Genomic DNA, 13,147 nt, shown 5'->3' with positions numbered 1-13,147 from the left:
GCTGGGACGCTAAATGTCTTCAAGGCCGGGATTGATAGATTCTTGTTGTCTCGAGGAATTAAGGGCTACGGGGAGAACTCTGGTAAGTGGAGCTGAAATGCGCATCAGCCATGATTGAATGGCGGAGTGGACTCGATGGGCCGAATGGCCTTACTTCCACTCCTATGTCTTATGGTCATTAATGGAGATGGGGAGGTCCAGGAAGGGGAGGGAGGCGTCAGAGATGGTCCAGGTAAATTTAAGGTCAGGGTGGAATGTGTTGGTGAAGTTAATGAATTGCTCAACCTCCTCGCGGGAGCACGAGGTGGCGCCAATGCAGTCATCAATGTAGCGGAGGAAGAGGTGGGGAGTGATGCCGGTGTAATTACGGAAGATCAAATGTTCTACGAAGCCAACAAAGAGACAGGCATAGCTGGGGCCCATACGGGTGCCCATGGCTACCCCTTTGGTCTGGAGAATGTGGAAGGATTCGAAGGAGAAATTGTTAAGGGTGAGGACCAGTTCGGCCAAACGAATGAGAGTGTCGGTGGAAGGGTACTGTTGGGCATGTCGGGAGAGGAAGAAAAGGAGGGCTTGGAGGCCCTGGTCATGGCGGATGGAGGTGTAGAGGGACTGGATATCCATGGTAACTCCCACACTTCTCTTCAGCTCTCTCAGGAAGTGGCTTCAGAGGGACACTCAGATAAGCAGCTTGCTTAGAGTTATGGTAGAAACAGAACAAATTGTGGCTACGGAGCACAAATAAACTATTGTTTGATAAGTGGAAGTGAATGCCAGGTATACAGCGATAGCAGTTAGGATAAAAAGCTAACACATTGAGCTACATTTAGAAAACTAAAGAAGAGCTTTACATTTGACTTGGCCAGTTAAACAATCTTCAATTGTAAATCAAACTTTTGATTCAGTAGCTTTAACTCAATTGTCATCCATATGCGATATCTTGGGTCTGTAGCTAGTCTGATGGTTTGCAGTTTAAGAAACCTTCAGTGGTAACAATCTACTTTGATTTATAGCAGACTGTTTAATGAAGTCAGCAGAAATTGTTTTGATACCGTAGAATGCAAATATTTAACTGCAGAAATTTTAAAATAAAAGGGTTTGATGCAGTGAAGAAGCTGCATTGTCTCATGGAGAATTTCAGAAGAGAGATGCTTCAATATTAGCATTAGGCTGTTAAAAATCAGCATGTATTTTTTCACACCTTGGATAGTAAAAATCTGAAACTCAGTTGTCTGTGGATGCTGGCCAATGGAGCTTTCAACACCAAGATTGTCGTTTTTCTTTTAATTAGGGAACTGCCTCAAGAGACATTAAAGAAAGTTGTAATACAGAACAGCTAGGATTGAACAGAATGATGAGGTACGTGTATAATGGCTAGCTGATGTTTCTCTGTAATATATTCAAATAAGAGTGGGGCATAATTAAAGGGTTGCAGATCTCATGATTGCTGCAAGTCAGTTCTGAATGAACTGATGAGGGTTGGGGTGGTGGGGGGCGGAGAGAAAGAAGAGCGTTAACTGGAAAAATACAGCCACATTTATTTGCAGACTAAGTATTACACATATGCTTTTAACCAGTGCAACTTTAGGGACTGGGGCCCAGGACTCAGTTATGCACATGCAAAGCTTACAGGTATTAATTCCCATACTCAATACTTACAAAATCTCTTCACTGTCTGCTTTGCATCCTGCTATTAAGTTGCACTGTATAAGCCTCTCAAATTTCCTGAACAGAAACAGAAAATTGCTGGAGAAACTCAGAAGGCCTGGCAGCATGTGAAGAGAAAGCAGAGTTAACATTTCAAGTCCAGCAACTCATCAGAACACAAGGAGGGTCACTTGAATCAGGAATGTTGACTGCTTTCTCTCCAAGATGCTGCTCTGCTGAGTGTCTCCAGCAATTCCTGTTTTTGTTTTACATTTTCAGCATCTGCAGTTCTTTGAATTTTTTTTCCCTCTTATTTCCTGCTCATCCATTACTTTTGATGTAGAGCTTTAAAAAGGCACGAAATAAATTTACTGGACAGGTCACAGGTGCTTTTTCAAGTTTGCATTACTTGTCCTACACAACCTGATTTGGAAATGCTAACTATTCTCAGCGGCTTAGGATCCTCTCTCTGCCCTCAAAAAAGTAGTCATTATTTTAATGATTGATAAGTAGCAAGCCAATGAACTATAAATCTAATTATAACTGACGTTGTACTTTCTGGGTACAATGCTGGCAATGATAGATAAAAATATGTTGAGAGTTTCAAAGTATGAGCAAACAATGGTTAAGTAACACAATGACAAGAGACTAAATGTCAAAAATGAACCACACCTCAATGCGTAGACCTTCACATGGGAAGAGTCAACAGTCAGAGTTCCTACAACAGGACAGGTTTTTGCTTTCGTACTCATTGATAATGACACTTTATTGTTGGAAATCAATTAAATAGGCTTAATGCAATGTATAGTCTTCTTTTAGGCACAACATAGGAATCTAGAAGTATGTTGATATCTGCAGAGTTGTCTACAAGGGTCAGAGCTTGTCAATACTTAGAGGCACTCGAGAGTTTGATGGTGTTAACACTAACAAGGGCTGCTGGGAAATGACGACTTGGGTGGACAAAGGTAAAATTCACAACACCAGGTTACTGTCGGACAGGTTTATTCGGAAGCACTAACTTTCAAAGTGCTGCTCCTTCATCAGGTGGTTGTGGAACAGAACTATAAGACAATTTATAGGAAATGGAAAATCATACACTAAACAATTTCAACAGGAGGAGGGAGACAGAGATCTTCTACATGTTAACACAGGAGGGCTCTTATAGCACAGTGGTGGTGTCTCTCCATCGGAGCTAGAAGCCCAGGTTCAAGTCCTACCTGCTCCAGAGATGTCTAATGATATCTCTGAACAGGTTGATTAGAAAATATGTTTATTAGGGATCTTGTGGGCAAGTGGTAGTGCCCCTACATACAAGCAAGGACACCTGGGTTCAAATCTCACTTCCTCCAGAGGGGTGTCATAACCGCATACAGGGTGATTAAAAATCTGTGTTGTTGCATTAGCAGCATATGGTTCAGTATCAAATGAGTTTATAGAAACACAAACATGGGACATGGAACATCTGAAAATAACCCTAAGTAATATCAAAAATGATCAATTGAAGAATCACTTGTCCAAGCTTAACAATGAGGCAAAACTTGACCTATTTTCAAAGCTAATCTCAGTTATAATCTCTGGAGCTGACTATTTGGAAGGGTAGTGGAAGAAACTAGCAGCAATAAAAAGCTCAAATGGCCAAGGAGATAATGCAGAGGTCAAGAGACTAGCAAATTGTGCTCCTGATCAGTCTAGTCTTCTTCTGCAGGAAGCACTACAGAAACATCTATGCCAGGGAGGACTTCTGAGGCTGCACTAGGTGACGCTTAGCACATAGGTCAACAGCACAATGCAAACATTGCCTCAAGACAATGAGGCCTCTGGGTCATGGGCTATGGGCTATTTCCATAACTTCCAAATTTTCACAGATTAGGTACTTCAAAAAGCATCATGCAGCATAAATTATATACAGAGGGACTTTGATGATCAGAAGGACAGGGATGGGGAGTATTTCGTTAGGTTAATCAAATGCCAGATATTTGATGCCAAATAACATGGTTAGCCAAGCATTGGGACTTTGGATCCAAACAACATCGCAAAGTTCAGTTAATCGAATGCCAGATAATCAAGGTTCCTCTGTACTCATATTGAATTCAATCATGGGGTGTGGGAAATGCTGGTAAGGTCAGCATTAATAACACATCCCCAATGATCCATTGAACAGTTAAGAGTTAATACCATTGCTGTAGGTCTGGAGTCATATATAGGGCAGACCAGCTAAGGACAGCAGATATCCTTTTCTGAAGGACATTAGGGAAAGAAATTTGCTGTCCACACCTGATCTGGCCTACACACGATTACAGACCCATAGCAATGTAGAATAGAATAAAACAGATTATAGTAGAATAGCAATTTATTGTCATGTGTATTTATACAAACAAAGAATGAGAAATGTTAAGTTGCTATACATGGCCCTCAAATTAATGACAGATGTCATAAATAAGAAGAAAAAAAATATAAAAATTCATCACAGTTCAATTAACATCTCCCGAGTTTGGAGTATGCTGGGAAACTGGGCTGAGTCTGCCATGCAAGGGAGGGTAAAGACCACTACGCCAGGCCAAGACTGTCCCTACCAAGATGTGACCTCTACATGAGGATTAGGTTTCATTGCTGGGCTTTTGGATGAGCCAGAAACTGCCTTCAAAGCAAGGACCAGAACTCCGTGCCAAGAAGAGACCTCCGCACTGGGATTAGAACTTCACACTGGGCTGCTGGAATGCCTGGAAAGGTGCCAAAGACTACCTCACATTGGTGGGAGACTGCCCCTCCTGGCACAAGGCCTATACCACCATTCTGGGCCATTGGAAGCCACCTCATCGTTAGGCCCGGGCCAGGGGATGATTACTTCTGACACTGTTATAAAGGAGGAAGGTAAGGTAAGTGGAAACATTAAAAAAAAGGAAAAGGAAGTAAAGTGGTCGGAGTAGACAAGCTCCAGACTCCTAGGCAGAGGTGCCTACATATTGCATTTCTACTGTCATCTTAAAATCCTGTCTGCTGGATTATGTTGATGACTCTTCACTGCCCTCTGGACAATTAGGGATGGGTAGTAAGTGCTGACCTTGCCAGCAATGTCCAAATCCCACGTTCAATATTTGATAATTTTTAAAGAAATTGATGGAACCACTTACTTTATTCGAAAGATAGCTGTCAACCATGAACAAAAGCCCTGTAACAAAGAAAAAGAGATATGTTAGAAGTACACAACTCAAGTTTTCTCTGGTGCTACCTATAGCCAATTTGATTATAGATAGTTCTTTACATTCAAGGTAGTGAAATAGAGGAGGCTGCAGAAATGCACTCCAAAGAGCCACCTGGTGATTCAGAGCATGTGACTAGATGGTTACAACTGACAAAACAGAGTGGTTGGCTCACGACAGTGATATCAACAGCATGGATTCAATTCCAGCACTAGCTGAGGTTATCAGGAAGGACCTGCCTTCTCAACCTCATACTGGGCCTGGAGAATGGCAACACTCAGGCGAAACTCACCACAGGTTGTCTCTCTCTAACTGCCCTTTAAGCCTTCTGGAACTATGGAAACTATCTCTAGTTGAGGGGTCTGAGTTGTGAAGTAATCCGAATGTAAAGCAATGTTACAGGAAGATTTGGACCTAAATCACATTCAAACCCGTCTGCAAATGGGAGAAGAACGAAAGTTAGCTGGATTAGAAAATCCATCTTTGACTTGGCAACAATATACACTGCACAAAAGGAGGGATGTACAGAAGCAAACAGAGTGTCAAAAAAATTGAACACTAAAGACTAGGGAAGTTTTTTTTATATAGAGGTGGGGCATATTGAAGAGCTTAGAAATTAGGGAAAGAAACAGAAGAGGAAATATGCAAATTAAAGGAATGTAAAGTACAAAATTATTGATCTGGATGATTTAAGTTACATACACATTGATTGGAATAGAGGGGGAGAAAAATAAATGTCATTGCTAGCTGTACACACGACTCTTGCCTCATGAAGTTTTGTCACTAAGTACACAAAGTTCAACTATGCCTAGATCTGGTTACATGATTTGAAATATCAGGTAAATGTGCTAAATGTGGAAGTGAATTTTTACAGTAATGATCTTAAAATAAGTTAAAAAAAGAGAAAAAGTAATCACAAAAATGGAACTTGATTTACAGATTTTAGAATGGCAAGAATTGTTTTAGCTAAGAGAGGGGTGGAAGGAAAATATTCCATAACAAAAATTGGATTACTAAGGTACAGAATAATATACCATTATTAAGGAAATGGCTGATATTTTCGAATTACGAAGAGTATAGAAAGCAATTAAAATTAAAGTGAATCTAGAAGGATAATGAAACAGTAAAGATTAGGAGAAAATAAAGAGGTTGAGAGCCTAAACTCTGAGGACAGTTTAAAAAAAAAATCAAGAAAAAGAAACAGTTTTACTGATGTCAGTAAAGAGTGTATTGGCAATAGTAAGGTGCTTTCTCAAATTGCTGCTAATGTATTTGTAGGATCCAGAAGGAGTAGAGGAGAGAAAGTGAATGCTTTAAAAATTGTATTTCAGAACAGTAAGGCAGTGTGCCAGTGGACTGGAGAGTGGCCATTGTGGTATATATTTTCAATACGATAAAGACAATTTACCATTTGTGCTCTGAAATAGTTTTAAGTCTTCTACTTAGAAGAAAATACTGTAAGTTTACTTAAAAAAACTAGAAAGGAGAGAGCACAGATTTTAAACTGGACGATTCTGCTCAAAAGGCTCATTATGAAGGGTGCATATTGTTGAGGTGGTGATAGCCTCATGGCATTATTGCTGGACTATTGATCCAGAGATGTAGGTAACGTTCTGGAGACTCAGGTTTGAATCCTGCAATGGCAGATAGCGAAATCTGAATTTAAAAGAATCTAATGATGACCATGAAACCATTGCTGATTGTCTGAAAAATCCATCCAGTTCACTTATGTCCTTTAGGGAAGGAAACTGCTACCCATCTTGGTTTGGCTTACATGTGACTCCAGGCCCATGGCAACGTGATCGACACTTAACTGCCCTTAGAGTGTGTAGGATGGGCAATAAATGCTGGTCTAGTCAGCAATTCCTGCATCCTGTGAATTAATATTTAAAGAAAGGGATGAAAAACTGTAGATGCTAGGTAGTGAATGCAAGGGACATTTTTGACAAGACATCCTTTGGATAATTGGAAAATAATTTGATTAAAAATATAATTGGAAGGCCATTTTTCTGGAATGATAAATGAGTAGTGATTGCACAGAATTGAATTCTGGGATTAGTTTTGACAACTTGCACATCAACATAGAGAATTAATTATTACAATTAACAAATGATGCTAAAATATGGGACGTAGTTCATTTTTACCCAGTGAGATGGTTCTTGGGAAAGGACATTTTTAAAAGAGAAACTGGCTAAATAATTACAATGGAATTCATTATTAGTAACTGAAGGGTGATGTATTTTGATTAAAACCACAGCAATAATCATATTCAATATATACTTGATGTTTTGTACAGAGGGATTGAGAGAGAATAATGTTAGATAAAAAAATCTTGGGATGACAATATTATAAAATTAATGGAATTTAGCTTATAACCAGAAAGAATATTTAAAAACCAGAAATATAAATGAACCTATATAAAACTGTAAGAGTACCATGTTCAATGCAGGGCTGCACACTACAGGCAAAACAAGCTTTTCAGTGGGTGCAACACAGATTCGTTGGGATGCTAATAGCGAAATACAAATAAAGTCTTGAAAAGCTGGGGCATTTTTGCACTTAAAATAGAAATGTTTAAAATTATGAATTAATTGAACAGATTGGATTAAAAAATTTGCTGCTTCAGGCACACATTTAAAACAGTGAATAACGAATTGACTATTTCACTTTTTTGCAGCATGAGTGGTTGAGGTAGAAATAAGGTCAATGTTCAATATTTGTTAGATGCATGAAGGAAAAGAGAAATTAAGATATGGGAAAACAGAATGGGTAAAATTTGAGAATTAACTGACATTGAGTGTAAACAATGAAATAGCTTCAATAAAATGACAGGTTTCCGTATTCTATCCTATGAAGTTTCATGATTTTGTTAAAATTAAACATGGCAACATAACCAGCAGTGAAAGTTTTAAATCTTGCAATAGTTTCTTTTGTCTAGGAGGATTATTTGTAATATACTCTAAGTTACTCTCTGAACTGTCCTAAGATACTGTACCCATTTTTTGTCACCGTTGAATACTTGTAGGACCAATATAATAACTTTGGATGAAATTTAAAACTTTATAAAGGCTGCTATATCCTCCCAACTGCAATTTTTCTGGCGCGTTGCTGATGGAACCACAAGCAGCCAACTAATTGTTATGGTCACTACTTACTTCCAAAAGTAACCACAGAGGAGTGACTGCCTCATTCACTAATTGAACTTCAGTTATTCATGTCCCAGTCAATGGTGTTCACTAGAATTCTCAGTTGTATGAAGGATTCTCATCCTTCCACCCTTCTACCAACTCCCTAGAATACTCTTTGATAGTGTACAAGAATAACATTAGTTTTTCTTCCTCCACCTGTTTACTTAATTAGGGTGCTTCTATCCACCGATCATCTTTATTGATCACAACTGACCACCACTCTTAACAGTGCTAATACTGAACAGCTGACAGGGATGCACAGCTCTGTCCTAACCCTGTGAGGAAGCACAATCTTCTCAGTGACTGCCCATGGAGATATCTCGGAGATCAGGAACTCAAGTAAATGAGAATACTGTTGTGAACCCAGCAAACTGACCAGAGTAAAATAATACAATAAACACAGTTGTACCTGATAAATGACTCAATAGCTATTGCTATACTGTGGTATATTAGAATTCATTGATTGTCAATTAAAAACATCAGGAAAAACTACTTAATTCATTTCGAAGTGTTTGAACAAGCTGTTAGGTAAGATCCAAGGTGCAACCTTTGGTTGAAAAGATGGACATAGTAACATGCTCAATAAACATTGTGCTCTCATTCAAAATGCCAAACACATTAAAACACTCAACAGATTGCTTCTGCTGCAATCTTGGTTTCCTCCCACAGTCCAAAAATGTGCAGTTTAGGTGAATTGGCCATGCGAAATTGCTAGTTTAGGTGTAGGGGGGGTCGGTGTGGACTTGTTGGGCCGAAGGGCCTGTTTCCACACTAAGTAGTCTAAAATAGACTTTACAGTTTACTGCAAGGGCACAGTAGTCAGCTGCTGATATAGTGCGTGAGCTTTAACTGGTCACATTGAGAAAGTATGCTTATAGCAGATGTAGTTTAAAAATCACCCTGAAAGCTAGTGCTTCCAAATAAACCTGTTGGACTATAACCTGGTGTTGTGATTTTTAACTGTGTCCACTCCAGTCCAACACCAGCTCCTCCGCATAATAACAGAAATCAAGAAATTCTCATGAAATCTAGATGGTGATTTGATCTTGAGGCACAATCACTAATTGTGTAGTTTATCAAATATATATTTTGACCTTTAAACTCTAACATAATACTTTCCAGTGACTTGGGAACATGCAGGCTGTGTTAACGTTTACTTCCATGATGGCCCAGCGAATGTATACAACTGATTAAATCTGCAGCTAATACCGTACATAGGTTGATTATCCCAGTTAACACACTGCTACATAAAGCTGGCTCAATTGGATGATAATATTGAAGTACACAGCTTCAGGAAAGCTGCAGTTTTGCATCATTCTTTTGATGTAATCTGATTGCTGAGTCCTTTCAATTAGGAGCCCGCAACTTAATCCACCACATCTCTGCTCATCAAACATGATAATTATAATTTTAAAGAGACACATATACTCGCTCGGTTTAGTTTCTCCTCCATTTCATTATTTGACAAGGCAAAATTAACCCACTCCTCAGTTGTTACCAATAGCAAATTCTGTTTACAATTTCTTCAATTGTCCTCAACTGTTGAGGTAGAGCAGAGAGGAATGAGTGTCAGATGAAAAAACTATACATTTTTTTCAAATTTAATTTCTCTCCACATCCCCTCTCCCATTAAAAGCTCTGCCAGGACACTGAATGCCAAAAATCAGATTTCACTGTATACTGATACAGGGAAAGGTACACTAAGATATGTAAAGCTGCAGCTACCTGGAAGTAATGTACTTAGTCATTAGTCACTAGAACCAGAAACATCAAAAGCAGCTATTAGATGGATTTCAGACTAGTCAATTTTAAAACAAAACCTGGCTAATTCAAGTGATCAATGCCTTCTTCCTATCTCACACTCAGCGTTGGGATACAAGACATTCAATACATAGCCTCAATTAAGATCACAGCTGCACATCAATACTAGAAACAAAATACATTTGGATAGTCTCAACAAGATGGCTCTCAAAGGAAATCCAGGGTTTATACCATCACACATCCAGCAGAGGGCATATAATACCAGCTCCATCTTAGGCTTGAAGTGTCAGTGTCAGTAAGAGAGCACAGGTGTGCATTAAGGGACATGTGCATACATAAAAGGTGAAATCAGGGACTGTTGTGTGACATGAATTATGACTCGGTCTTCTGCAAGCTCTTATTGGTCCAAGTGTGATATCAACCACAGATCATCTGGCAGCATTCTTGTCTTACGAAAATTCTGGATCCAATTTCCAGACCAGGGCTTGCGTACAAAAATAAATCAAGCCTGACACTACAGTGCCATGTTGGTGTGCTGCATTATCAGAATTCTTTTGGATGAGATGTTAAAACAAAAGGTTCCATCTGCCTTCACAAGTGGATGCCATGGTACTATTTTGAGAAAAGCAGAAGAGCCATCTCTGGTGTATAAAACCGGCTGATGCATTTTCTGACAACACTGGAGTCATACAGTCAGAATCTTTACAGCACAGAAAGCCCTTAAGCCCATCATACATCTATTCTAATTCAATTTTCCAGTACTTGACCCACATTTTAATGTGTTATGGTCTTTGAAGTGTTTATCCAAATCATTCCCTTTAGACTGAGTTCCATATACCGGCAAAAGTGAGGACTGCAGATACTGGAGATCAGACTCAGCCCTTCCTGATCAAGGGCTTTTGCCCGAAATGTCGATTTTCCTGCTCCTCTGATGCTGCCTGACCTGCTGTGCTTTTCCAGCATCACTCTAATCTGGAGTTCCACATACCCACAATTCTCTGGGCTAAAATTAATTTCCTTAAATCCCCTCAAAAGCTCACACTCATTACCTTAATACTATGCCACTGGTTACTTACCCCTCTAAAGGGAGAAGGTTTCTCCCCACCCACCTTGCCTATGCTCAGAACACCTCAAAACAGATTTCCTGCCGCATCCAATCTCTCTTCATAGCTATTTCCCTCCAGCCCAGGCAACATTCTGATGAATCTCTTTGCACGCTCTCTCGGGCAATAATGAGATTCAAACGTATGACAACCAGAAGTGGACACAGTACTCCAGCTGTGGCCAAACTAATGTTACATAGAGCTGCATCATAACTTCCTTATTCTTATATTCAATGCCTCTACTAAAAGGCAGATAACTCATGTTTTCTTACCTGCCTTTCCTACTGCATTCAGGATCTACGGATATGCAAATCAAAGTCCCTCTCATCATCTGTATTTAGATTAGATTAGATTCGATTCCCTACAGTATGGAAACAGGCCCTTCGGTCTAACAAGTCCAAACCGACCCTCCAAAGAGTAACCCACCCAGACCCATTCCCCTACCCTAAATTTACCCAACTAATGCACCTTTCACCATGGGCAATTTAGCATGACCAATTCACCTGACTTGCACATCTTTGGATTGTGGGAGGAAACCAGAGCACCCGGAGGAAACCCATGCAGATACAAGGAGAACGTGCAAACTCCACACAGACAGGTGCCAGAGGCCCTACCATTAAACATGTACTTCCCTGCTTTGTTAGTCCTCCCAATGAATGCATGACAGCCCTTCAAAAGCAATCCATTGGCCATAAAGCACTCAAAGGCATTTGGTGGTCATGAAAGGCATTAAGTATATCCAAGCATCAGTACCCTGAGCATGGGCAAATGCTCTCTAAATGACAACTACTGGTTAACTGATTTCATGCTTTCTATTAGGGTTTTCAGTTTTTGTAACTCTTGTTGAGTTGTAGAAGCAAAGATTCTCTGTTAGGCTTGATTGGCATTTGCTTATTCATTTGTTACACTTCTTCGGCGTGACTAAAGCAAGCAGTGAGATAGCACTAAATGTGCCAAAAGAAACCAGTTATTTTACCAAGATTGTGATCTATTAAATTGCATGACAATTCGGTTACAAGGCGGCAACAACAGCCCAAAAGTTGAAATGTGCCACAAAATTTCCAAATAGGAGTTGGTTTAGCTCAGTTAGTAGGATTCTTCTAGAAAATCAGAACATTGTAAGTTTGAGTTCCACTCCAGGGCCTGAGTATTTTATCCAGGTTGACTTCCTAGTACCGTGCTAAAGGAGCAATGAACATTCTAAAGGTTTGTTCCTTGGTTCAGGAATGAAAAGCAGGGCCCCTGTGAAGCTTCGCTGATTGAAGTGTATGCTGATGGAGAAGTGATACTACTTGAAAAACGGTTGAACAAATGAACGGGCTATTTATCTCTACACTACAGGATATTGTACCTAAAACATCGGATGTATTTGTCTACATGAGTGCAATTTTCACTGCATTTCTTGGGGGCAATCCTGTCACAGTCAGAAGGTTATGGGCTCATGCTATACCTGGATTTGGACACATTGTGATACTCGAGAGCATTAATCACATTTGACATTTACAACGTTAACACTTGAAAAATATTTCCTTGACTGTAAAGTACTTTGGAATTTTGAGGTCTTTAAAAAAACCATAACAATCTAAATTATTTGTACATGTTTTAAGATGTGGTCAGGAACTAAATAGACACAAGTTATCTATTCTGAGGGAGCCGATTACAAGCAGTTACATGAACTTTGAAACTTCAAAAGAAGAGGGGAAATTTTGTCAGTAAATGTTGTCCAAACTTCCTAAAACGGGGTCCACATTTCAACTTTTCTATCCCTCAGGGGATCAGTGAGCAAATTTCACAACAGTACAGCCTGACAATAATAAATATGAATTTCAGAAAGAAAATTTCAAAGCAATATCAGCAATTTAAACACATACGTAAGCAATGAAAGGGACCATTAAAAAGTACCAAGGTTTTAGCCCTTTTTGGTTAAGAAACTCAGTTAGACCATCAAGGTCCCAAGTCCACATTTTAGAAAGCATTTTTGTTCATGATATTGTTGGCAAGACCAGTATCTTATTGCTCATTCCTAATTGCCTTGGGGTTGAGTGCTTTGCTAGGCTAATTCAGAGATTAGTTAAGAATCAACCAGATTTGTGGGTCTGGAGTCACATGATGATGAGACCAGGCAAGGACAGCAGATTTCATTCCCTCAATGATTACATTAGTGAACCAGGTAGATTTTTCCAACAATTGATGATGGCTTCATGGTTGTCATTACATCAGTTTTGCTAATTGGGGGGGGGAGGAGGGG

The 13,147-nt window shown here is 39.5% G+C and overlaps 1 protein-coding gene across 7 annotated transcripts in view; it reads right to left on the bottom strand.

Annotated features, from left to right (window-relative positions):
• The window catches only part of LOC122548516 (CSC1-like protein 2), a 211,408-nt gene that overhangs the window by 66,916 nt on the left and 131,345 nt on the right, over positions 1–13,147 (bottom strand). For all 7 annotated transcript variants that reach the window (XM_043687274.1, XM_043687271.1, XM_043687267.1 and 4 more), the window contains one exon: positions 4,779–4,816. In XM_043687274.1, the coding sequence (XP_043543209.1) occupies positions 4,779–4,816 (38 nt within the window). The remainder of the gene's footprint in view (positions 1–4,778; positions 4,817–13,147) is intronic.

Source organism: Chiloscyllium plagiosum, chromosome 3 (assembly GCF_004010195.1).
Source record: "Chiloscyllium plagiosum isolate BGI_BamShark_2017 chromosome 3, ASM401019v2, whole genome shotgun sequence".
NCBI classification, from domain to species: Eukaryota; Metazoa; Chordata; class Chondrichthyes; order Orectolobiformes; family Hemiscylliidae; genus Chiloscyllium; species Chiloscyllium plagiosum.
Note: the sequence above shows the minus strand (reverse complement) of the source record. Positions and strands in the feature narration are given on the sequence as shown.